Source organism: Protomyctophum parallelum (assembly GCF_964188405.1).
Source record: "Protomyctophum parallelum genome assembly, chromosome: 21".
Taxonomy (NCBI): domain Eukaryota; kingdom Metazoa; phylum Chordata; class Actinopteri; order Myctophiformes; family Myctophidae; genus Protomyctophum; species Protomyctophum parallelum.
The window spans coordinates 36,155,124-36,182,739 of NC_139713.1; the positions used below are offsets into that span (position 1 = coordinate 36,155,124).

The 27,616-nt window shown below is 41.3% G+C and overlaps 1 protein-coding gene across 7 annotated transcripts; it reads left to right on the forward strand.

Moving 5' to 3' along the window:
• Positions 1-2,650: 2,650 nt before the first annotated feature.
• On the forward strand, positions 2,651-27,616 carry mapk10 (mitogen-activated protein kinase 10; the record flags this gene model as incomplete). Of its 7 annotated transcripts, none has more annotated exons than XM_083794025.1 (13): positions 2,654-2,719; positions 4,299-4,468; positions 8,378-8,507; positions 9,127-9,185; positions 9,324-9,462; positions 11,895-12,060; positions 13,260-13,331; positions 17,477-17,659; positions 19,307-19,431; positions 20,419-20,445; positions 23,787-23,850; positions 24,181-24,258; positions 27,474-27,616. In XM_083794025.1, the coding sequence occupies 13 exons, from the start codon at positions 2,654-2,656 to the stop codon at positions 27,614-27,616; spliced, it is 1,422 nt and encodes a 473-aa protein (XP_083650151.1). The 7 variants fall into 7 exon arrangements, with proteins under 7 accessions (XP_083650148.1, XP_083650151.1, XP_083650152.1 ...); XM_083794026.1 differs by lacking the exon at positions 20,419-20,445 and adding an exon at positions 20,806-20,829; XM_083794022.1 differs by lacking the exon at positions 20,419-20,445 and having other exon boundaries at positions 2,651-2,719; positions 19,307-19,458.

Sequence of the window (27,616 nt, forward strand, 5' to 3'; positions counted from 1 at the left end):
CATCAGTCCATAACATTGTGAAACATTAGCATGAACAGATGTAATGTATAGCAGGTCCTGGAAAAATATATCAATACAGCTGGAATAAATATATTAATCTGAACAGAAATAGAGCTGTAGGAAGTGCAAATTTGACATAATTCACATTCAGTTTGTTTTGTGAAGTGGACAAATTGAGACCACCCTGGGAGAGCGCATGAGTCCAGGGATGGTTCAGGGGTAATTCAAATCCAATCCAGTTAATAATCTTGGAAGACAAACAATGTACAAGTTTCAATATCTTATGTCCACACATGGTGTGGAGTCAATGTTGACCTGCTGGATTAACAGCAAATATTGAGCTATGTGCTGGCGTGGTGGTGGCTGTAATGTTAGCCATGCCAAACATACAGCTGTGGTTCAACATTCTCTTGGAGGCTTGCAGAGTGGAACTGACTTTTAGCAAGCATACTGTACATACATTTATGCAGCCAAATAGCCTACTCTACTGTATACCTATGACATTCTCTTTGGCCCACAACAATACGGCCCCATTTACACTGGCAGCTAACTCTAGCCTGAATCCAGCCTGAATCACATCTAGCTGTGCCACAATCAGATTATTTGTTTAAATAACGTCACAGATCCATTTGCTTCCATTTGTACACTCTCAAAGTTACAGAACCATAAAGGGTCCATTTGGTTCCAAACTATCATTTAGCTGGGGACCCCCTGGAACTCCCTCAAGTACCCCTGGGGTTCTCCCCACTTTGAGAACCACTGGACTAATGAATATGGCATAAACAAGGGCTTTAGAGAAAGTTGAGAGAAGGGAATGTAGACAAACAAGCAGTCACACTGTCACACATGCTCAAAATAGAGACACCAGGGTCAGGAGGAAGAGGTACTTATAGGCTCCATTTAGACTGCAGTCACATCCAGTCAAATCTGATTCAAATTTGGTATAAAGATTTATTTTTCAAATCTGATCTTTTGGCCCGACCATTCACACTGCATTTGCAAGTGACCAGAATCTGATCTGCGTGTTCAGACTGGCAGCCAAATCCAGCCTGAATCAGATCTGTGGCACATCCAGATTGGAATCTGATTTGTTTAAATAAGTCTATATGCAAACAAGTCACACACAAGTCGAGTTGCATTCAGACTGAGACAGATCTCCTCAAATCAGATTTTAATCAGATTTTGAATGTGGCTCAAGTCACATTGGAAAAAATCTGATTCCATGTGAACGGGTCCATTTGGTTCCATTTGTACAGAGTTAAATTAACATTGATTATAAACTATAAATAAACTCTCAAACAAAGTATTCTCTCACGTGAGTAATGGAAAAAAGTATTTTTGGGGGTGAAGTAGGTCTATTCCTTTAATTTATGAATGGTACACTTAATAACTGCTTAGGTCCCAATGAATGGGTGACCTAAATAGGCATAAATTTAAAATCCTCCCCCAGATCACTTTTTTAAAACTGCCGTGTTGCTCCCACTGGATTTGACCAAGATATTAAGCTTTAATATCAGAGTGCAGGTGGAGAATACCGTGACCAGTAATGATAGATTCATTACAAATGTGAGATGACAAAAGCTGTCAACCACTTCAAACCTGGCATCCCTACTTTGTTATTTCTTGACATTTCTTCTTCTTATTATTACTTTTCGCATGCCATTACAGGTGAAAACACAATACAATATTTTAAGTATAGAGTATAAGTGATTAATATAATAGCCTGTACTTTTCAACCACAGCAATTGGTTGAAATTTTGGTATTTGCTAAAATAATTAATAATTGGAATGAACTTCAATTGAATTTTATTATTGCATTCTGTAAGTAAGAAATAATAAGTGTAATGATCAATGTGCCAATTATTGTTTAATAGTGTGTCACTTAATGACAACCAATGGAGGTTATAGTATTTGCACACGCACACACACGCGCACGTGCACACACACACACACACACACACACACACACACACACACACACACACACACACACACACACACACACACACACACACACACACACACACACACACACACACACACACACACACAACCGAGGTCTGTCCAAAAACCTAAATTAATTTCTAGTTCAAGGCTTATAAACGCTGACTTGCTGCTGACACTGAATTCCTTTCGTAAAAAAAAAAATCACACACGTGTGAACTGAGTGGTGCAATTCCCCCCCCCCCCCCCCCCCCTCTCTCTCTCTCTCTCTATCTCTCTCTCTCATTAGAGTCACTACCTCTCTCACTCTCTCTCATTAGAGTCACTACCCCTCTCACTGTTTCTGGCGCCCCCTACTGCTATTTTTAAGTCACATACTCATGCTCACACACACAGACACACAGACACACAGACACACAGACACACAAACACGTACGAGGACATTGCAAGCTGGTTGTAGGAGTGGTTGCACCACTCAAAAAGCAAGAAAATAAGATCACATAAATTAACGATCCGTCGGATGACTTCCAGAAATGGCAGAATGAACAAAGACAAATGACCATACCATTGCAACTAGTCCTTACTGTTCCTGGTGGCTGTTAATCTAGACCAGTGATTCTGAAACTTTTTCATTCATTTCAAGAACTCCCACAATTTGATATGCAGAACGTGTGTTCTCCTGTGCTTCTGTCTTGTCTTGCAGGTATTTATGAGTAGACATTTCTTATATAACTGCAGCCAACCAATCCTGGATGTGAAGATAGCCTTTTGTCAGGTGTGTGTTCCGTACAGGTAAAAAAGGTACAGTATACATTCCCTTCCATTCCCCTTCCATTGTTATGTGTTTATGAGGTTGACACTAACGGTTGCCACACTGCCTGTGGCAAGTAAATAAAATGTTCGGGCAAGTGTAGTTTGCATGCTTTCAGGTTGCCCGAACAGGCAACTACGTCCCTGTAGTTTGCCTAAACACTTGAAGGTGACCTTTGAGCAAGTACAGGGAACATGACTTGTATTCACCCGATGGGCAAGTGCCTCTGAGACCTTAGTGTCAACCTCTGTATATGAACAAAAGCAACCTTTATTTATAAAAAGAAAGTGTCACAAAATTATTGAATTTGTCGGTGTGCTTATGGCAAAAAAAAAGGTTCTTACTTCAGAAAAGAGTATTCAGGATGATGTAACCATAATAGATCAAAGAGTTTTCAGGATGATGTAACCATATTAGATCGGGACTATACCCATACGTTACCCATGCTTGCCCACAAAATGCATGATGGGAATAGACTATGATAATCATCAACAATGCACTGGAATCAATGTGCTTTAAAAGCATGTTTCCCTTTAATTGATCTGTATTTGAATTGTGGACTATAGTGTAATCATACTGTAAGGATGTTTATATGAAGGGCGCATTCTATTAAGTCATGTGTGAGAGATGGTGTGCTGTTGGAATTGCATTATACTGCTCTGACTTGAGGTCATTCTAAAGTTATTCCGTTTCAGTTCATCACTGTATTTAACTGCATATTTTGGCAATCACAAATTTGAACTTGATGTTGCAATAAATAATGGATAATGTTAGCTCTAATGTAAGCCTACTGAAATGTATTTTTCTCACACATCATTCAAATGGTCTTCATATAGATGATCTCAAATTGTTTTGTCTTGGCGATACTGCCTTATGTGAGCTATCGTGCAATTAGACTGTCATTTGCTGATTTGTACAGACAGTCCAGAACAATATTCTAATAAAAAGAATGCTATTAGAAGCACTACCTGGTTATTACAGAATAAGTATAATAAATAAAAGTGTTGCACCTCTGTATGTCCTGTCAATTGTCTTGTTCCCAGGACCATGCCCTCATTTTGACCATTGTTTACACATAAATATTGTTTCATCTGTCTCTGTTGTTTGTTTTTTATTGATTATATTGGAGTAACAGGTAATTAAAGCAGCTATAAGTAATACTATATCACAATTTGAATTACATTTTATTTTTATTTGTTTATTTGTCGGGGCCTGTTGAGAGTCTTTCTGACCCATTTTGAGATTTTGAAGTTGATTAACTTTGCCAGTGAAGCTCTCAGAAGGTTCCCTGACTCCCATGACTTTTCCTAAATATTTGATTCAAATCATCTCTGTTTAGACATACTTATACCATCTGACTATTCGTTTTCAATTATAATTACATAGAAATCTGTTTGTGCATCTGTTTTGTGCACTGCCTTACCTCTATATTACTGCACAAAGTGATACCATTTTATGCTATTCAATTAAATGTAAACCAGCTACTCCATTGTAGTGTTAAGCTATATTAATGCATGCCCTCCATTGTGTTTGCTTCATGCAGGGTTTTGGTAAACAAGTGGATGTGTCGTACATCGCCAAGCATTACAACATGAGTAAAAGCAAAGTGGACAACCAGTTCTACAGTGTGGAAGTGGGAGACTCCACCTTCACAGTACTGAAACGGTACCAGAACCTAAAGCCCATTGGCTCTGGGGCTCAGGGGATCGTCTGGTAAGAATTCAACACTGAATGATGTTTGCTGTCGTTTTGTCCCTCATCATATCATCTTATGATTGTTGTTTATCTCATCATCATGGAGAAAATGTGAGAAATTATCCTCTAGTTAGCTTAATCTTAAAATAACGTGTGGGTGGATGATCCTAACAATTATAGCACTTGCATTCACCAGTGTCACCTGGCTTTCAGATGAGTGGAAACACATACACATACATACTGTACATGGGTGGGGCATGCATTCCCAACTTGCATCGTTCCCGACTTGCATCGCTTCCAACTATAGGTGGTAAAAAAACAATGCAAATAACGGCCCAATATAATCCGAGTACCTCTGTTAGAAATGACTATGAGCCCATATCTTGCTGCTTTCCACCTCTCCTCTCTCATCATAACTCCTTCCTCAGCCGCCCGTCACGTTCTTCTCATGGCCTCATTCCATCTCCTAGTCCCTTCCAAAGTAATTGTATACATTTGCAAAAGAGCTTAGACAAGCTATGACTGCTAATGTGTGGGTCAGGTCTGTTTGCGGGACGTCGGCGTGTTGGATGGCAGGGAGAGAGAGAACCAAATCTAATTGAGCCTCCTCTGCTCCTCTGCTCTGCCTGATCTCTGCTCGGTGCTGCCCTCGGTTATACGCAAAGCTGTCATTCTGTGTCATATGTGATGCTATTATAGGACGACATGAACTAAATAAACCTCACTGACTGACATAGGCTACATGCATTTAGATGGAAAGAGGCCTCTCAACTACTTACGCACTATATACAAAAGTACATTATTGTACAATGAATAAGCAAAAAGAACCAACGTATAATGAAAATGAATTAAGGAGTAACACATACTGTAGATGCAATCTTGCAGTAGCAGACTGCCAGGGGAAACAGGGTCTGATAGGATGTGCTGCTAGACGAATATGTTTTTTTATGCTGTTGTTTTTCAGTTTAAACAAAAGCCTTAGAATCCTAAACTACTCATAATATGTCCTTTGCTGTTAGAGGTGTGAGATACCCTCCAGGGTCTTTCTAAGCTTTCTATCCACCCTCTATTCTTAGTAAAAAAAATATGGACCTGTGTTACAACTGCTTTTGTCCATCTCTATTTTCTACAGTCTATGGTCAATCTCTTTCTACAGTCTATGGCATGCCATCCAGCCGTCCATCTACACCAAATCTCTGCCAAAAATAGACAATCTACAATATGTAGAAAGTAGAAACGCCTAGATCTATTCTACGTCTGAGCATAGACATTGTAACACCCCGCCTGCCTCTGATTGACCGACCGATACTGCCAGCCTTTACCAGACTTTCCTCCGAGGTGGATAGCTACTGTATATGCGGCAGACTATATAGGATAGTCTGCCGTGAGGTTACTCCGTGGTGGGAAATAAATAAATAATACAAGTACGATATGACGCGCGACATGTCTATGCTCAGACATAGAATAGAAACACAGCGCTGGGTTCCAAGTCGTTATCAACATTCAAATACGTATATGTCCTTAAACCTTTTCAGATTTAAATTATTTTATAGTTTACAATTGGCATTTAATAATCTGTAATAATAAATGAAACGAATTGTCCCTGACATCTAACTGTCCTCATTGCAGTACAATCTATAAGGGCCTGCCACAAAAACATTGTTAACAGCCAAGGCCCAAGAATAAGATATGATGCAAAGGTTTAACATACATAAACATCGTTATGCCTCATGTCATGCTTCCCTTATATGTAACGTAAAGGCCAAGAAACGTCCAACAGAAACGGTAAACAGTACTTGTGTCTTTGAAACTGCCGAGACTTAATCTGGTAAAGTTGACCCCACACAATCAGCACATAATCGGCATGCCTCTGAAGGCTTGGTCAGGGCGAGGGGCTTCATGAAGCTGTTAGCTGTGTAAGATGGAGGGATGCGTTAAGGAGTTCACCTGCTACTGACATCATCTCTCACTACTAGGCTTGGAGAGCTGGGAGGATTTACCCAAATCCCTATTGGGTAAATCCAGGGTTCTGCTGTTTCCATGGCCACACAGCATCTCATCTCTCCATAGAGAGACAAGGAGCTGCACTGAATACTATACTGTATCCTCCTCTCCCACATGCACCCACCCACCCACGCACGCACACATTCCACTCACAGCATCAAAATAAGTTCAAACCTTTACCAGGTTGAATTCGCCAGAAGATTTGCAGATTTTCCCGAGTTATCGATTGTGGAAGGCATCGGCCTTCTTCATATCCCGTGTTGTGACTCGCCAGCATTCCGATCCATACAACAGCACTGACTTCACATTGCTGCTGTAAAGTCTGATTTCGGTTCTTAGCGTGTACAGTTTGGACTCCCAAATATATTGGAGTGTGGACATGACCTTTGACATGGCCTCAATATCTCAATAGAAACGGGTGCTTTCTCAGAGTGACAAATGCGCCCTGAAAGAGCTGCCGGTAAGAACAGTTGAGCCCAGCATCATGCAATAATGGGTGTGTGCGGATGCATATCCGAATTGGGGTCCCAGAGATATTTAAATGGTTTTAAACGGGGGTCTCTGGCCTAACGCATATCAAACTGCCAGTCCTTGAACTAAAAAGGGTTGAGAATCACTGCTCTATCTACGCTACTTTAGTACTTCCTTTGGAGAGGCAAGTAAATTAGTGTCATGACTCTCCGTGACTTCCTGTTCCATATCTTTGTGAAACAGACTGAAAGGATTCTGTTCTGACACTTTCCTCTAGATGAAAGCAATGAGCACTGCGGGAATTCAGCTGTGAAAATATAGTGAAGGAAATCGCGACTTTCCTTTGCCTTACATACGGCAAGCAATAGCTCAGGATAGGGCAGGTCGATATTATAATTCACAAGAGGGTGGTAGTATCTCTGTTCTCCCTGAAATTGCAAAGTGTTCCATTTACTCTACCTGTAACATCAGCAATAACGAGACGGCCTGCATCAAGGCGTTCAAACTACAGTCCCTTATTGTTTCTAGTCCTCTGGCAGCACTTGGGGATTGAGAGAAACAGTTGTTCTCTAATCGCCCGTAGCTAGAAAACATTTTGTACTAAGTTGGTATATAAACAGTAGTAAAGTAAAATACAGTATTAAGTATACTGTATTTTACTGTAATTACCCTGCTGTGTACTCTCACACTGGAGTCTAGAAATTGCACTCAATTCTTCAATTCAAAACTTCTATTATGATGGTCTTTATAGCACTGCCTGGTGGTTATTGATACACTCCAACTATTACTACTATATTACAGAGTGGGTTTACACATAGAACAGATGTCAGGTCATACTACAGTATCTTGAAGTTCTTAAAAAAAAACACAAATCAGGCATTGGGTATAATAACATATGTTTTCTATAGTCCAAAAGAAGAGATAAGGAGTTAAATGGGGGGAGAAATTAATTGGCATAACAACTAAATTGGGGAGAAAAAGTGGTAAAAGTAAAACGCTAAAAAGAATACATCCATACGTCCATTTGGTTATATTTGTACACTCTCAGAATTTTTTATTTTACTGTGTAGCTGCACTTGTGATCATGACATCTTGAACGCAATGACAGACACCGTTATCTCTCTCTCATAATGCATGCTCTCTCTCTCTCTCTCTCTCTCGCTCTCTCTCTCTCTCTCTAACTCTCTCTCTGAATGTCAGAGGGAGACATATTAAGATATATTAAGCTTGACATATATATTTTTTATCCCATCATCGCTATGTTCTTGGCCCCTCTGCTTTATGCATTGTGAGTACTAACATTGCAGGTGTCTTTACTCTGTACGGCAGCTAGAGAGTGTAGTTTTTCACCCTCAGTGTCACATTAAAGGTTCTCTCTCACACTCCCTGGCTGATTCATTATGTTGTCCTCCTGCCTTCTCTTCTCTTCTCCATGTTGTTGTTGTGTTGCAGTGCAGGCTATGACGCCGTCCTGGACAGAAACGTCGCCATCAAGAAGTTGAGTCGGCCATTCCAGAACCAGACCCACGCCAAGAGGGCGTACCGAGAGTTGGTGCTCATGAAATGTGTCAATCACAAAAATGTAAGTGACTGTGTGGAAGAACGGCGAATGAGTCAATAGATGACCTAAAATAATAGACTTCAGTCTCTACACGGTAAACGCTACACTCAACTAGAGAGGATAATCTCACAACTTTTGTTGCTTAAACGGAGTGGAAACTCACAAAATGTGTGAGTTTAAATTCTTAAAACCTATACATCAAATAGATAAAAAATAGCCTATTTATAAGGCCATAATGCATTATGTTGCAATACTGCGTTGTGAGCTTGTAAATCTGCTGCTTCAACTGAACGTTCTAAATCTTTGCTGAATGTCTGCCTATATTATGACATGCTCAGTTAAAAAAAAGGCAGAACCAATCATTCATTATTGGGACGGTGATATGATTGGTTTTCAAAGCCGTAGACATAGGCTTGTTAATAGCTGTTCTCCAGCTCCTGTTTCACTAGGAAATAATATGTCACGAAATGTTCATGAAAAAGCCATTCGGACATAAGGACATTTGGGGGTGTGTGCACTTGTTCTGAGAAAAAGGTTCTCTTTCATTTGTAGTGTCTGTCTGTGCATTTGTATCCATACTGTATGTGTACTGTATGCTGAACCTTTTCCTTCTGTCTTCTTGTCTCCTCCTCTCTTACAGATCATCAGTTTATTAAATGTTTTCACGCAACAGAAATCATTAGAGGAATTCCAGGATGTGTAAGTACATAAACTAAAAAAACAATCATTTTTTAAATATTTGATATGTAATGTCATTCTATGAGCTTTGATGTGTTCATAACTCTTGGATTATATTATCATGCAGAGAAATTAGAGTCTGTCTGTCCTCTCTACTAGGTACCTAGTGATGGAGCTGATGGATGCTAACCTCTGCCAGGTGATTCAGATGGAGTTAGACCATGAGAGGATGTCCTACCTCCTGTACCAGATGCTCTGTGGAATCAAACACCTGCACGCAGCTGGCATCATTCACAGGGTAGGATATATATATAAACTAGGGATGTGCCGATGAGACATTTTGGCCGATATCGTTATCCAATGTAATTAATTGCTTTTATGGCCTGTGAAGTTGCCAGAACGGCCAAGGCTCCAAGAACAGTCAGAAATGCAGTGTAAGGGTCTTTATTTTCCCCCCAAACTCCTCCACCAAAGTCCAGTACAGGTTCAACAGTGCGAAAACACAAGGCCCAGTAGCTCTCCCTCAGGGATGTTACTGTGTCATTGATCACACAAGGCCCTGTAGCTCTCCCTCAGGGATGTTACTGTGTTACTGATCACACAAGGCCCAGTAGCTCTCCCTCAGGGATGTTACCTGTGTTACTGATCACACAAGGCCCTGTAGCTCTCCCTCAGGGATGTTACCTGTGTTACTGATCACACAAGGCCCTGTAGCTCTCCCTCAGGGATGTTACTGTGTTACTGATCACACAAGGCCCTGTAGCTCTCCCTCAGGGATGTTACTGTGTTACTGATCACACAAGGCCCTGTAGCTCTCCCTCAGGGATGTTACTGTGTCATTGATCACACAAGGCCCTGTAGCTCTCCCTCAGGGATGTTACTGTGTCATTGATCACACAAGGCCCTGTAGCTCTCCCTCAGGGATGTTACTGTGTCATTGATCACACAAGGCCCTGTAGCTCTCCCTCAGGGATGTTACTGTGTCATTGATCACACAAGGCCCTGTAGCTCTCCCTCAGGGATGTTACTGTGTTACTGATCACACAAGGCCCTGTAGCTCTCCCTCAGGGATGTTACTGTGTTACTGATCACACAAGGCCCTGTAGCTCTCCCTCAGGGATGTTACTGTGTTACTGATCACACAAGGCCCTGTAGCTCTCCCTCAGGGATGTTACTGTGTCACTGATCACACAAGGCCCTGTAGCTCTCCCTCAGGGATGTTACTGTGTTACTGATCACACAAGGCCCTGTAGCTCTCCCTCAGGGATGTTACCTGTGTTACTGATCACACAAGGCCCTGTAGCTCTCCCTCAGGGATGTTACTGTGTTACTGATCACACAAGGCCCAGTAGCTCTCCCTCAGGGATGTTACTGTGTTACTGATCACACAAGGCCCTGTAGCTCTCCCTCAGGGATGTTACTGTGTTACTGATCACACAAGGCCCTGTAGCTCTCCCTCAGGGATGTTACCTGTGTTACTGATCACACAAGGCCCTGTAGCTCTCCCTCAGGGATGTTACTGTGTTACTGATCACATAAGGCCCTGTAGCTCTCCCTCAGGGATGTTACTGTGTTACTGATCACACAAGGCCCTGTAGCTCTCCCTCAGGGATGTTACCTGTGTTACTGATCACACAAGGCCCTGTAGCTCTCCCTCAGGGATGTTACTGTGTTACTGATCACATAAGGCCCTGTAGCTCTCCCTCAGGGATGTTACCTGTGTTACTGATCACACAAGGCCCTGTAGCTCTCCCTCAGGGATGTTACTGTGTTACTGATCACACAAGGCCCAGTAGCTCTCCCTCAGGGATGTTACTGTGTTACTGATCACACAAGGCCCTGTAGCTCTCCCTCAGGGATGTTACTGTGTTACTGATCACACAAGGCCCTGTAGCTCTCCCTCAGGGATGTTACTGTGTCATTGCCCACATCTAACTAACTAGCCTGTCCCTGCAGCCTCCTTTAAATAGGAGTGTATCCTACCACAGGACATAGATTCAATTAACAACATTTCTTCTCAAATACTTCACTAATATAAATACTTCCATAAATAACACCTTGAATACAAAGTAACCTACACATTCTCAATAATGCGTTACAATTAAACAAGTATAAATCTGCATGAAACTCAATGACAATTTCTCAAAGCATAAGAAACACCCCTCTCCTGCATAACACTTGGCCACTTCCTCATCACGGGAAATGCCACCAGCAGTGCAGGAGAGAAAATTTGCAAGCAATCAGTGAACATGAAAATACCAACACACCAGTTTAAAACATTAGTCCTTTCATGTTATAGAGAGCAGTTTTATGTGTATATATAGAGCACGGGTTGCCCCGTGACACCGATATTACCGATGTCGATATGATATCATTCTGTATTGAAAATTTTGACAAAATAATTTTGTCCATTCTGAAAAATACATGTAACATGTCTGTCTGCACTGCAGGCTTAGGCAAGTCATATTTAACTTAAATACCTTTATATTTAATATTGTGAGCTTGTAGATCTGTTCAAGCTGTTACTTTGGGCTTGTTTATCTGTAAAGACAGACCGATTAATCGGACGGATTAATTAATCGGTCTGATTGATTAATCGAACCGATGCCAATTAATCTAAAAACAACTAGGAGGTAGGTGGTTTCTTCCCGACAGCAGAGATATATCAAGAAAAGTTTAGGAACCGCTATTCTAATGAGCCCTAAATGTGCATTTCAATTTCCTCCCAAGGACCTAAAACCAAGCAATATAGTAGTGAAGTCAGACTGTACCCTGAAAATCTTGGACTTTGGCCTAGCCAGGACCGCCGGCACAAGTTTCATGATGACCCCCTATGTGGTGACCAGATACTACAGAGCCCCAGAAGTCATTTTGGGGATGGGATACAAGGAGAATGGTGAGTGTGGAGTGAGTACTGTACATACTGTTAATATTCATGTCATATACTGTGCATATTTGTCACTGTTCAGCAGAAACCTTGTATCTCCATCCATATTTGATGCTTTTATGATTTCTTCCCTCCGTAAATACCCTATTAATATATTCTCAGGGAGCGAAAATATGTGTTGTGATGCCATTTGGGACCTCAGCACTGCCTGCGGGACATGTTAAATTACCCACCTCTCATTTAGTAGTTTGTCCTGCTCAAGTTTATTATAGTTAACTACTGTACATTTTAAACATAAATAAATAAATAAATCATTTGTGTTAACTGAACTAAATAAAAACTATAATAAAAAAACTAAAACGATAACTAACTGAAACTGTATTGTGCGTTTACAAAACTAATGAAAACAAACTGAAATTATAGACAAAATGCCAATTTTTCTGGTTACCACTAGTTTTTAAATGGTATTTTGTTGAGTTTTTATTACACAATAGGACTACTTAAGGTGGTTGCACACACTGGACGCGTTTTTCGGAAAACCGATGGAGAAACGCTCCGCTACGCTCTGCTAAAAATCCGAAAAACTCGCTCAGTGTGCGGAGGACCTTAACTCTGACCCTTTTGAATCCTGCACCTGACCCAAAATATGAATCAATCTAAAACTGACACTAAAACTAATACAATTTTTAACTCAAATTAAAGCGATTTCAAACCCGCTCTAAAAACTAATTAAAACTAACTGATTTCTTTTTTTTATTATTGTCAAAACTAACTAAAACTAAACTATAATGAAAAATCCAAAACTATTATAACCATGGTCCTGCTTTGACAACAATGTTAATGGATGGATGTGCGAGGCTCAGGCTTCAGGCTTTCTCTTTTCTTCTGCTGCATTTCCTTCTGTCTAAACAGTATCTCCTTGTGTGTTTACGCACGCACGCACGCACGCACGTACGCACGTACGCACGCAACGCAACACAACGCACGCGCACACACACACACACACACACACACACACACAGACTCCACCATCTGTGCTTTTCATAATAATATCATCCTTCTGAATAATGCTTTTCTCCCACACTGAATAACAGAGACTGTCTACTCACTGTTTCATCTCTTAGAGGAGTAGACCTTTATCTAACACCGTATTAACTTTTCCTGCGTTGTCTCTCTCTCCCTTTTCTCACTCACCTCCGTGTGTGCAGTGGATATATGGTCGGTGGGGTGCATTATGGGAGAAATGGTGCGCCACAAAATCCTCTTCCCTGGACGGGACTGTATCCTTAACAGACAGCTTTGATATGTGACTTTATCTGATGGTAACTGTTGTTTTTTTTTTGTTTTTTTTTACTTGTTAATCTCCGAAGCGAATGACAAATACTTTTCCAAACATCTTTTAATAATCCGCACGATCAAAATAGGGACATCTGGGTTAGAGGTTAAGCAGTAATTTCAGCATAGAGAAATATGTTTTTTTAATTTACAATAACAGAACAATAATTAGCATGGGGACTGGATTAGCAACGCGGTGCCTCAGGCGTGCAGGGCATGGTGTTCTTGCTGCATTAGTTACTTACTGGTCAGGGTGGAGCTAAGAGGGATATAAATGTGTTCTCCCGTTAGCGTTGTGCCCTCCTCTGCTGTCAAGTGGCAGCTGGTCACTCCATGTGTACCATAGGAGGTGGTTGTCTACTCTGCACCCTCCCCCTGGTCTATGGTGGGGGCTGGTCACTCCATGTGTACCATAGGAGGTGGTGGTCTACTCTGCACCCTCCCCCTGGTCTATGGTGGGGGCTGGTCACTCCATGTGTACCATAGGAGGTGGTGGTCTACTCTGCACCCTCCCCCTGGTCTATGGTGGGGGCTGGTCACTCCATGTGTACCATAGGAGGTGGTGGTCTACTCTGCACCCTCCCCCTGGTCTATGGTGGGGGCTGGCAAGCAGTGGCTGGCAACCCCACTTTGGTATTAGCTCCTTTTTCAGCAGTTATCGAGAAATGTTCTTATTTTAAGACATTTCTTTCCATACAGTATTTTGTTTAAGAAGCCGATGTTGTCTAAATATGGACTAGTAGCCTATGTAAATATCTGCAGTTGTTGTCCCATCTGACTGTTGCCCTATATTTAATGGATACACTGTCACACAGTGTTTTCTTATTACATACTGTACATATTTTAGGCATGGTGCTGTAAAAGAGGATAAACAAGGTCTGATTATGGTTTAAAAAAATAAATAAAATAAAATCAAACAATCTAAAAGGATTGTGGATCATCATTGGTTCTGCACCACGATAGATACTGTTGTCTCTATTCAAGATGGTTTGGCATGAACAGAAAGAGGAAAGCTAGATGGCATTCCAACCATCCATGATACAATGTGACAGAAGAAATTAGACACGAAACAACAGCATTGCTGTGGAAAGTGGCAGGATGAATTGGAGAAATGCATCATCTGGGCAAGGCAACACAGAATTATGATGTTTTTGTACATAATTATTGCAAATTAATTATAATGAATTACTGGTTGCCTTTTACATTTGTTTTATCACCCTTTGGAGTGGGTACTTGTGAGCAGGCACTCGAACAAAACAATAATTTTGAACGATTCGGTCAGCACTGTACCATAAGTTCACTGTCCCAATACTGAGGTGTATAGCTGTAGTTACTCTAACCCAAACAAACTCACACATGGCTGACTTTGTAACATCTCTTTCAGCATCTACCTCTACTGATCTTTTAATCACGCAATAACATGCATCATACATTAACATTCAGGCATGAAGTCAGTCTATTGAATTCCTTGTTTTGTTTTGTGTGGGCGAAGCAACAGTTGTTGCCTCCGATCCATTGTTGGCGTTCTTTTGGCAGGAGGAGCTCATTTCCCTTTCTCTCCTTCCTTTGCTCGCGCACTATGAATATTAATGGTCCGTTGTGCTAATTAGAGCATCTGCAGAGAGCTGCCTACATAATGTGTGAGGGGATGTACAATATACCTAGAGGTAGAAACACTGCTGTGTGTGTGTGTGTGTGTGTGTGTGTGTGTGTGTGTCCTCCTCAATTTGTTAAAGATGGAGTGCCGTGATTCTTTCCACTCTAAAACATGATCATCAGGTATTATTATTATATAGAATTTAGAACTTCTATTATATAGAAGAATTGTAAGTGTACAGTATTTGTTAAAATTAGGTTTTTTATGTGGACATGCGCACCAGTTCATTAAGTATGCCTGGTTTGCCTGGTGGGTGGTGATGGGTGATGCTCCACCTGAACTGAAGCCGCACCAACAGCTTTGTATGATAATTGATAAAGGGGGAGGGGTTAGGGGAGGGGATGATATTGTGATGTCACTATATCACTGTTCCTTTTCATTGGCACGTTTGACTGTCAAGGTTTCAGCCTCCAAGAAGAAACCCTAAATACGTGTGTAGTGTTGACAATATGCCTGTGTGTGTGTGTGTGTGTGTGTGTGTGCGCGCGTGTGCGTGTGTGTGTGTGTGTGTATGTGCACGAATCCAGTGGACATGTGGTCAGTTGGATGCATCTTTGGAGAGGTGATAAGAGGAACAGTGCTGTTCCCTGGAACTGACCGTATCCTTATGCCTGTCCCCAAACTACACTCCAGTGGTTCTCAAGCTGGGGTCCTTCATGATTTATCTGATTACCCCCTAGAACCCTGTAAGGTTCTACGGGGTTCTATGGGGTTATCAGGTAAATCATTGGTCTGTGGCCTATACCAAACTGGGGGTCTTTGAAATTAAAAAAATTGAGAACCACTTGAGAACCACTCTCAAGTTTGAGAACCACATATATACAAGAGTTGAATTTACACCCGGAAACTTTGCTTGTACAGTATGACTCCCTCTTTTGTTCACAGTGCACACCCGATTTCCCCCTATTCCACCAGAGGGATTTGTGCACAACCTCAGATCAGCAGGAATTCTAACTGGGTGAATCCAGCAAAGTGCTTCACAACCATGGATAAAACATCCTGTATATAAGAACCCCCCTCCCCCTCTGTCTACATAATGTGTTTCTCTCTCTCTCTCTCTCTCTCTCTCGTGTGCACAGCCAAAGTGCAATGGAGACTAAGGGAGAGGTGGCAGTGTGTGACTGACGTTCCAGTAAGATGAGGTAATGGGGGGGGCTCGCTGGCGGTGCTGGCAGCCTCCCACCTCTACTGGCAGTGTCTGTGAGAAGGCAGGATGGGGATAGTGAAGGATGTTTGAATGGGATGAAGGGGTGTATGAGTACACAAGCGCGCACACGCGCACAGCCGTACAAGCCAACATGCACGCACGCACACAGACACACACACGCATGCATGCACGTTCTTGAATGCAACTGTCTTGAATCAATTTAAATAGACACGCAAACGTGGACAAATGGATTGACGGACGGACACGCACTCTCTCACTCAGTTTCCGTGCAATGCAAGCGCGCGCACAAAATGATCGTCTATCCATGGGTCCTGCTTTGTTGTAAGATGCTAATCACTCACATTAGTCTACTGTGTGCAGCTGAATTCATCTCTCATTTGTGAGACTATCAGTGGGTTCATCGTTGGGACATCTTTGAGCTTTTGGCCAAACACAGGATGTGACATCTTTAAACAAGACACATGCAGGATGTCTGGCATTTTATGGCACTTTAGCCCAGTGGTTTTCAACCCTTTTCATATCAAGGTCCATTATTTATTCAGCATTTCCACAGACCACCATTTCATGACATTTAGCATGACCCAAAACTAAAGAATATTTTGTTATCATTGGATAAGATTTTGTCCACAATCCCATGCTGTATTGATGTTGGTACAATTAGGAGAGATTACAGGCAAACATTGATCAAAATAACAATTATTAAGACAGGGGTGCCGAAAAGGTTGATCGCGATCTACCAGTAGATAACATGACAAAATGGCATCACTTGAATTAAGGTAACTTGATTGATTGACATAAAAAAATGTGAACCCACAATGCAATACTTTGTTTTCAATAATGTTGCGCACAAAAATCAGTAGCATTACAAAGTTATATATAGGCCTACAAAAAAATATTTTTTTCTTATATTATAATATATTTATATTTATAATATGTAACTCCAGCACCACTATTCCAAAGGCCTCAGGTAACTTTTTAAACTATTTCCAACAATGTCCTCTTGACAGTTTTGATTTCAGGACACTGTGTTGTTGCGCCAGCTAGCCTACTTTAAAAATGCTAGCCTACTTTTAAAAAATTGCATCACGTACAAAAATGTTTTGTACGTGTTGGTAATGTGGCTGTCATGTAATGACATTAAATAACATATACTTCACTCATATCAGAATTAATCTGTGGTATTTTATGTTGATGTGCCACTGAAAATGTGAGTGCATTAGGCAGCTGTGTGTATGTGTTTTCTTTAACCGCACCCCTCGCTCCAGACATTGACCAATGGAACAAGGTGATTGAGCAGCTAGGTACACCCACACCTGAATTCATGAAGAAGTTGCAACCCACCGTGAGGAACTATGTGGAGAACCGGCCAAAGTACGCTGGTCTTACCTTCCCAAAACTATTCCCTGACTGTCTGTTCCCTGCTGACTCCGAACACAACAAACTCAAAGGTGAGAACCTGTAAAACTGCTTGGCACAGTACCATTCTGAGGTACTTTTACTAATTGAGCTTGTAGATCTGCTATTTAGTAAAAAAGCAAAGGTACTCACCTTTGGAAAATGTGAGTACTTTTACTCCAATTTAACACTAATGGTGTGTATTGATCTTAACCCTTTTTTCCCTTCATTGTCAATGTCAATGGCATTTAATGTTTCTCAAAAATCACACCCATGTGAAGTGAGGGGCACTCTTATCATCGTACACATCATCATACATCATCTCATTCCGGCCAATCAGAATTTGCGTCCTCACCTTCGTCTTCAATGTTTGTGCTTACACAAACACTCAATTAAAATTGTCCATTCATCGTCAATGGCATACAATGTTTGTGTTAGGACAACAAAGCTGGACATAGTGTAGGAGGGGCTAATGTTACAGAATGCTGGAGCTATAATTATATATAGCAGTGCAATAAATATCCTTAAAACTATATGTTGCGTTGCACTGACCATGTGAATGACTTTCCTTATTATAACGAACGTTCATACTAAATGTAGCCTAAAATGGTTATACTTTTCTACGTACTACGAGTACTTGAACCATTGCAGATGTATTGATGCCTTCTTCTGTGCATATGGTTATGTGGTTTTGTGATCGAGACTTATTCAATAATTCAAGCATGGAGCTTGTGAGATATATAGCCACAATGCAGTTATGATAATAAACCAACTGAAATAGATTGAGAACAATATTGTGTGTTAACTGAACTACCTAGGGAATAGGTTGAGCCAAAACACCTCCCTGACTCATTTGAGATTAGAGGGATGTTTATTATGGTAGGCAGCCCATTTCTAAATGTGGAAAATCCAACCAAGAAGATAATGAATACCGTATGCTCCACTGCGCTCGCATCAAAGCCTTTATGTGGTAAAACTCTCAGCTAGGAATCACTTGTATTCTGGCTGCCTGCGCCGCATGCTGGGATCTCTGTGGTAAAGAGGAAACACACCCACTGAGAGAGAGAGAGGAATGGAGATATCACAAAGTATCATTTTGTATTGAAGACCTACAGTATCAGGTCTATGTATTTTATGAGTCGAATGTAAGGAAGAGGAAGCAGTCGTTAGTGTGGAGAGAGAGAGAGGGGTTCCAGAAGAGAGAGGGGGGGTCCCAAATCCCTGCGTGGCCAGGGGAGATATTTCCTATCCTAGTAGGAGTAGGAATGCCACCTCCAACCACAGACGTGCTAACGTACGTTGCTGTCGTGCAGAAACCCCTCAGCAAATAGTCTATTTTTGTCCTACACAAACACAAATTCCTATTGACAATGAATGGAGAATTTATGCCATGTATCTGAGCATTATACCTACACAATGTAGACGAGCAAATTGGCTATTTCGGTCCTACACAAGTCAATTCCCATTAACAATGAAGCAATAGATGATAAGAGCGCCCCCTCACTTTGCTTCACACAGGTGTGAATTGTTTTATTTAAATCCTGAAAAGGTTGAACATATGAGGTTTCCATCCGACAGAGATGATACGTTATATATAGTATTATTAACATACTTATATAGGCTACTACACCATACAGATTGGTAGAAATAATTAATTAAATGTATCCTTTTTCTGTTTTGTTCCGTTCTTCCGACCGCAGCCAGCCAGGCCAGAGACCTGCTGTCTAAGATGTTGATCATTGACCCCGCTAAGCGGATATCGGTGGACGAGGCTTTACAGCACCCTTACATCAACGTGTGGTACGATCCCGCTGAGGTGGAGGCGGTGAGTTGCCCCGTTGCTTTTTTGGGGGTGTGTGTGTCAGCATTTATTGATGCTCAGAGTGCATTTGTACAGGTTTTTTCAGCCAGCCATATTGACAACAAATAGTCGGCTAATCACAGGTGTTGTCAATGATACTATTAAGGTTCTGTTCCGTAGTAGAGTCTTTTGAGCCAACATTATACAGTGGCAGCACCAATTGACTCGGTTTGACCTGAACGACAGGTTAACACCTACAATTTGACCCTACTATTTCATGTCAAAATGGCTGCTGTGAAAAAAAGTCTTGTAGGTGGATGAGCACATATCAAATTCACTCTCTTACCCTGATCTTCGTTTGTTTAAAGCTTTGTGACCCCTATTTACACACTAAAATAATCAGTGTTCATTTGAATACCCGTTTATGAAAATTAACCATTAGAAATAAAATACATCATTAATATCCCTCCCAAAAAACATTATAATTATTTTAATAATTTTGTCGGGACGGCAGGATTCAGGTTTTGCAAGACGTAAGCTGATGGCAGCCATTATCCATAAATATATTCTTGCAACATAGTAACACGATAGCGTTATCATGTTTGCTGACTTATAGTTATACAGTATAGATGTACCAGGGAAATAACAAACCTTAATTGTGTACTGTAACAGGTGTTGTACAGGGGAGACATCTAGTGGCTGAATGTTGTCTAGTGCCCCTTTAACTTCTGAGTTCACACCAAAATACTACCTTCAGGGTAGTTCACATTCTGATTCATAATTATGGAAAACAAGCATGATGTCTCAGTTCTGTTGTTGTAGTTAACCTTCCTCCAAATACCAGCGACTACTTACTAAGCTAGCTAAGGATGTGGGTGATTGGTTATTATATTAATGCATTTCCATGTTAGCACTTAAGGCTATGTGATGTATTTTCAATGGCATTTCTCCTTCAACACATTTTCTGCTGTTTTCCCCCCCCTCTCTTAATATCATTTCATGCTGATGAAGGCAAGAGATCTCGTCCAAATATCCATGGTAAATAGCCACCGCCCGACATCAAGGAAATATCTCATTCTGTGGGCATAAGACACATTTTACGTGCTTTATGTTAAAGGAAAATGTGTGATATTGTCATCCTAAATCCCATGGTTTTGATGTGAGGAGATCTGTATATTGTGGTGTAGATCTCTGCGAAATGTTGACATTGCAAAACAATGATGTCAAATGCATCATTTCACAATATTGACCATGTAGAATGTAAGTGTTTATAATATGCCTTTTGCACCAGAAAGTCACAGCCTTGACATATACGTGACAAATACATAGAAGATATAGGGCATTCTTTTGCCACACTTTAAAAATGATCTCCTCACTGACTAGAACAATGCCCTTTAGGTTGGAAATCAGCACATTTCCCTTCAAGTGATTATTGTGAAACAGAATATTACTCACCCAGGCTGTAGGACATGAATGTAACCAAGGGTACAGTATAAAGGTACAGTATAGGCCTCTGCCATTAACCCATTCTGACCTGAGATCAGATTCATACGAGGTTTCCACTGGACACACACTGGTCTGATTAACCCATTCTGACCTGAGATCAGATTCTAAAAATGTCAGTCGTTCTTCGATTTTTCAAAAATAGCAGACCTACAAGCTCGTATCGCGCCACTTGGTGGCGCGATATGAGCTTGTAGATCTGCTATTTTTCAATAGCTAAAGCATAACATGATGCTGACACCAAAATGGGTCCCCGTTCAGAATGGGTTAATAGAAGCCCTGCTATATTTTGCATGTATTCAGGAAATACTATGTAGAATTGTAGATTAATGATTCAGAATGCATGCAACTTTTCTTCAAATTATTGTTACCAAACTAAAGTAATTGGCTAGTGGTAATAATTATTTCATTCTTTCCATATTTTGAACATGATTAAGTCTGTGTGATTCATGTCTTACGTACTTTAAAGTCCAAGACTGTTATCACATTACAATTACATACTACCAAACTGTATAGATTTGAATACATTTCTCTGAATATACATCCAGTCCACTAAATCTACTGTATAATTGTCACCCCAAGCTGAAACCCTCAGCGTTCATTTATCCATTTATAACTCAGAGTGTACAAATCATGTAACCAAATGGACCCTTACATGTCCATTTGATGTCCTTTGTACACTCCCAGAGTTAAATGAACGCTCAGGACTTTTACTGTATATCTGTGTGGTCCTGTCAGTGAATCCAACTCAATGTTTAGAAAGGCGCAAAATTTGCTGGACAGAAAAATGAAAAACATTGACATGGAATAGAGAGGCTGCTGGAGTGGTGCTCCGGTGGCGCAGTGGTTAAGTACCTGCCCACCCCTACAGAGTGTGTGGGTTTGAATCTACCACGGTACATCTGGCTTTGTCGGGAGTCTATAATGAACACGATGGGCTATATGCACACAGAATAACTCTTCCTATACTATGGGGCCGCTTCCCTACTTCCTTCACGGGTGTTACCGATGATATTAAGGCTCTGTTCCATTTAGGAGTGGTTCTCAAATGTTTTATTTTCAAGGACCCCCATAACTCTGAGAGTGCACAAAATGTACACACACACATTTGTACACTCTCAGAGTTACACACCCGTACGGAGCCATTTGGAACCCACTCAAGGACACTTTGAGACCCACTGGTGTAGCAGAGTGAGCCAACGTGCACGATAGCAGCACCCTGACTGTCTGACCAGAATGGAACAGAGCCTTAATTAGTATCATTATGTAACACCTGTGAAGGAAGTAGGGAAGGGGCCCAAGTTCTTTCCAAAATGGCGTGCGTGCATAGCCCATTGGCACGTGTTCGGGGAGGGTGATATTTGTCGCTGCACGTACTCCGACGGGCTGGGGCGGCACCTGTCAGCAGGGAGCGTTGTACGGGAGGAGTAGGACGGAGGCTCAGGGACAAATGAGCCATTGGGCCAGTGGGGCCCTTGGCTCTCAGTGGGCCGCACGGTACTTGGTTTGAAGACCTGAAAAAGGCCCTTCATTGGTCATGATGGCAGTGACAAATGTGTGTGGGGAGGAATTACGGTAATTGGCATAATGACTAAAACTGTGGGGGGGGGGGGGGAGAAATAAGCTCAAGAGCTTTGTTATGTTTCATCTTTTTGACAGATAAAAGTAAATACCAGCTACATTGATTGTCTGAGGAAGAGCTAGAGGCATAGGTATTATAATAAATTACCTATGGGAACGTGATGCAGTGTGCCGAGTGCGACTCTATTTTTCTATTTCAGGGAATCCAACATCCACTGAGACTGAGGCAGATTCAGAAGAGCTAGACTGGATACTGGATAGACATTCAAACTAGACTGAGGCAGGGACAGCACTGGGACAGGTTCAGAATGACTAGCACAACAACACAGGTTCAGAATGACAGGGACAAACTGTCACACTAGACTGTGACAGGGATAAAATAACCAGCCTAGGACAGGGACAAACTGTCACACTAGACTGTGACAGGGATAAAATAACCAGACTAGGACAAGGAAAAACCCAGTAGACGTCAAAATAGGACATGAGCAGGTGGTTGGACACCTGGTCAGAGTTATGAGGTTTTGAGTTGCTTCATTGTTGGCTGTGTGTGTGTGTGTGTGTGTGTGTGTGTGTGTGTGTGTGTGTGTAAAGATATCAAGGGTGGCCCTGGGCCGGTCTAGGCACCTTGGTTGGTAATCCAGCATTACAGTGCGAGTCCTGAACCCGACGAACCTTGCTGTGTGTTCCCCCCCATCTCTCTTCCCGTTTCCTGTCAAGCTACTGAATATCTATCAATAAAAAGGCAAAAAAGCCCCAAAAATATCTTAAAAGAAAAAATATATATATCAAGAGTGATTTTAATGAACAAGTACAGTGTATTAAAGCTCGATATGTCGTTTGTATGATAAATAACCAAGGCTATTAACTGCTCATTTTATTTCATTCACCTCAAATAGTTTTCATTCTAATTAAGTTCTTACAGCGTCAGAGTGCTCTACTGCCACTGAATGTGACATTTTGTCATGTTGACAAAAGTACTGCAGTAACAGTAACTGTTTGAAATCCCTGTATTAATAGTTTGTGAATGAATATCTTTTCATTTAGCATATTCTGAGGATGATGCATTGTGACTGCACCCAGTCACAGTACTTCCACAGTGGTTGTAACGTTTTGAACAAAGCAGTTTTGTAACGGGGTTGTTCATTTTTTGATGCCTTTTCAGGGACTACAGTATTTAGTTGTCTAGTGACGAATTTCATTTTTTTTTACTACTTGAAACAACTAGGTTTATTCTGTGACGTGTGGTTGGTCAACCAAGCCAAATCTAAATGTGTTCTGTATTCTCTTCTCTCCAGCCTCCACCTGCCATCTATGACAAAGCGCTTGATGAGAGAGAACATTCCATTGATGAATGGAAAGGTAATGTTGGGAAAACTCATTATATTAGGTGGTTATACTAGTTCAAACACGGGGATATGTTATGCACATTCAATTTTGTGCATTGAGTAGGGATGGAGCTCGAAACCCGATACACAAACAGACCCGATAACAAGCTTATCGAGTACCCGGTATCAATAAGCTTTGGACTTATCAAGCCTGTTATCGAGCATAGTGGCCCACATGACGTCATGTTTAAACAATCAAGACAAGAGGCGATCAAGAAATAAATCTGAGTCAAATGGAATTTGTTCTTGTTCCATTTCACACTCTTCTGTTACTATGTTTGAATGCTTTTCTTTTCCTTGACAGAACTAATATACAAAGAGGTGATGAACTTTGAGGAGAGAACGAAGAATGGCGTCGTGAAGGGACAGCCTTCACCTTCAGGTACTCTCACTGCATAGCCCTAATCGCTCTGTAAGTGAACCTACTATAATAACTTAATGGAGTTATTACTCTTGTAACCAAAGAAAAAACACTGTGCCCATTGCCCATATGTCTCTGTCCTTTTCATCTTGTTTGTTTGATTGCAAATTTGTGCAACGCTATAATGTATGTAAGGTTAATTTACACACTGCATTACAATAGCAATTTTTGAACATTTGTACCAGTACTCATTGCCATTGTTCCTAGCCCGCTCCACCTCCTGAAGGTGTTTGGTCGTTGCTGCTGCCAGAGCCACCGCACTCTCATTCGGGAACTCCTATAGCTATTGAACTATTAATGAAATTGTTCATGTTTATATAGCTCTGGTCCATAGCCCTAATGCCCTTTGTTGCTGTTGCATTAAGGCTCTGCCACTCTTTGCTTCTAGCCCTCGCATGAAACGCAGACCAGCCTCTCCTCCAAAAACATTTAAGCTGCTCACCAATACAAAGGCGGTTCCATAGCTCTAATGAAGGCATTAGAGCTATGGACCAGAGCTAATGTTTATCTATGTTTAAGGTTGGGGTCCTGGATCAAGTACAGTGTACTGTCTGTGCTGTATTTAGTCTGCTCTTAATGGCATTATTCCACCAGTTTTGGAAAGTGAGTGTAATTATCACACTTTGCCACATGAGTGCAGTATTGGTCATAGTGGAGTGAATCACTCACTGCTTAAAATGGGCCACACAGAATCCAGTGCTGATAACAGCTGCCTATGCATGTTTAGTCTCCCTGGGATTCCCTAACATTTGAGTGTTGACTCAGGAAAGGGAATGTGTGTTGCTAGTGTGCTTCACCTTTGTTCCTATGCAGCCATTCATGGGAACTGTTGAATGTTGCTCGTGTGTTCAGTTTAGGTTAGATTATCCACAAGAGAAGATCGTTTTGCTCAGGTCAATGCACAGGCCTACATTCAAGACAAGACAATACATATAGGTTCTTTTGATGAATCTATTATATCTCTGTCTCTCTCTTTCTCCATCATTTGTAATCAAGCACATGCTGAGACTAGTCGACGCAGTACTGTAATGCAATGTTTTTCAGGATATTGCAGTGCTGCACTCTGTACTGTACTGATAATTTGTAAAAAGCTGAAAATGACTCAGGCCTACATGACTTAAGTCACATGCAGTGCAGCGTAGTATTGCCGCGCAGTGAGTCAAACCAATGTATTGCAGTGCAAAGCCTGGCAGTATGATTTTAGAGTGGTTGTTCAGTAACAAGGGTCTCTTTTGTCTGCTGCTCATTGCTTTTGTTTCATCACTTCCAATTTCACTTGTTTATCCTGTATGCGTTCTCTCTCCTCATTGGATGAAATTGGTATGCCAAATGTTCTATTTAGGCCTACTGAAGTTCTGGAGAGACCACTGTGACTGAACAAACAATGCACTTAAAGCAATCAAATGGGAGACAAAGATACAAGTGATCTTCCTGGGCCGAGAGAGAGCGAGTGCATTTCCTTCTGCTTGAGCCACCGCACACACAGTACACAGGGACGGCTACAGAGGGGTGCAAGGGAGCGCTTTAACCCCCTCTGGTGGAGGCGTAGCCCCCCCTAATCCCCCCTCCAAACAAGCCAAATTGACTGACTTCTATGTAAACCTTTTGACCCCTAAGTCAAAAGGTTTTAGTTAAATTTAAACTAAAGTTTTTTTAATCAACTGGGCAGACCCAAACCCTAAACAACAACAATATACAATTATACAGAGCACAAACACAAAATTCGCAAACCACACTGGAACAACAAACTAACAGACACTTAACAAAAATAAGGCATATGCAGAAACTGGAAACAGGTGAACACGAAACATTGCAGGCTTTGAACTTCCCATTGCAATTAGAACTGCCGACTCACCCCCAATCTTCCGCTGTAGTCTAAAGACTCACCTCTCCAGACTCACCTCTTCAGACTAGCACTTGCCGTAGCACTTGCCCTAGCTTCAAAGAAGCAGGCTTATGCGAACGCTGAAAATGTAATTTAGAATTTCGATAGCACCATCAGAATCAACTTTATTGTCACATCACGGTTTTACAAGTAAAAGAGTGGGTGAAATTTGTTTTTGTGGGAAAACAGGGACAAAACAGGTAGCAATTACAATGGAAGACAGGAAACACAAGGCCGTTACTACAAAATAAACACAGGAACATGACAGTAAACTACAACCTGAATACACCACAGAAAACCGGAAACAAAAAAAGATCACTACAAAATAAAACACAAGGTGACAAATCCTGATAGTTGTGAGCTTGCAGGTCGGCTATAATTAACGCGGTGCTGGCGTGCAGGGATGGTGCATAAATTAGGCAGAATTCTCGGTGTTACATCCCAAACACTGTTTGTAGGTGTTATTGGTGTTTTCTGTTGTTATCTATCGTGTTTTGTTCATTGTTCTGCCGTCTGTCCCTAGACTGAACCTTGTACACTGTAACTCCTTCAGTGGTGTAAACTAAAGTAACTACATTTACTTAAGTACTGTACTTAAGTACCATTTTCAATACTTTTACTTCTACCACACTACAACTCAGAGGCAAATATAATTATAATTATTTGAAAAATGTATTTATTTACTAGTTACTTTGTAGATTTAGATTATTATTACAAAACATACATATAATCACTTCATTTCAGCTATTTGAAAATGGCTAAGTTTTCAACCACTTTCATATCAAGGACCAATATTTATTCTGCATTTGAGCCACGGACCACCATTTAATGAGATTTAGCCTCTCAGACCCAAAACTTTGAATATTTTGTTATTGTTAGATAAGATTATCTCCACAATTCCATCAGCTGTATTGATGTGGTAGGGAGATAACAGGCAAACGTTAATCACAATTATTATTCTAATTCCCTAATTATATAAACTTCTTAATTCAGTTTAATGCACATGTTAAACAATAGTTTAACTCTTGAGAGTGTGAAATCAAACCAAATGGACCCGCAAGGATCCATTTGGTTTCATTTTATGCTCTTATCAGTTACAGATCTATACTATAAGGGTCCACTTATGGCTCCCTAACTATCCATCTTTTAGACCACCTGAAACCCCCTCAAGGACTACTGGTGGCCCCCGGACCACTGGTTGAAAATCACTGACTTACAGTAAAACATGCGAGTATCCTTTGTTTTTCCACCACTGAACCCCCCGCGCTGCCGTTGTATTCCCTTAGCACAGGTGCAGCCGTGAACAGCAGCGAGAGCCTCCCTCCCTCGTCCTCCGTCAACGACATCTCATCCATGTCCACCGACCAGACCCTGGCCTCTGACACCGACAGCAGCCTGGAGACCTCCGCAGGACCCCTGGGGTGTTGCAGGTGA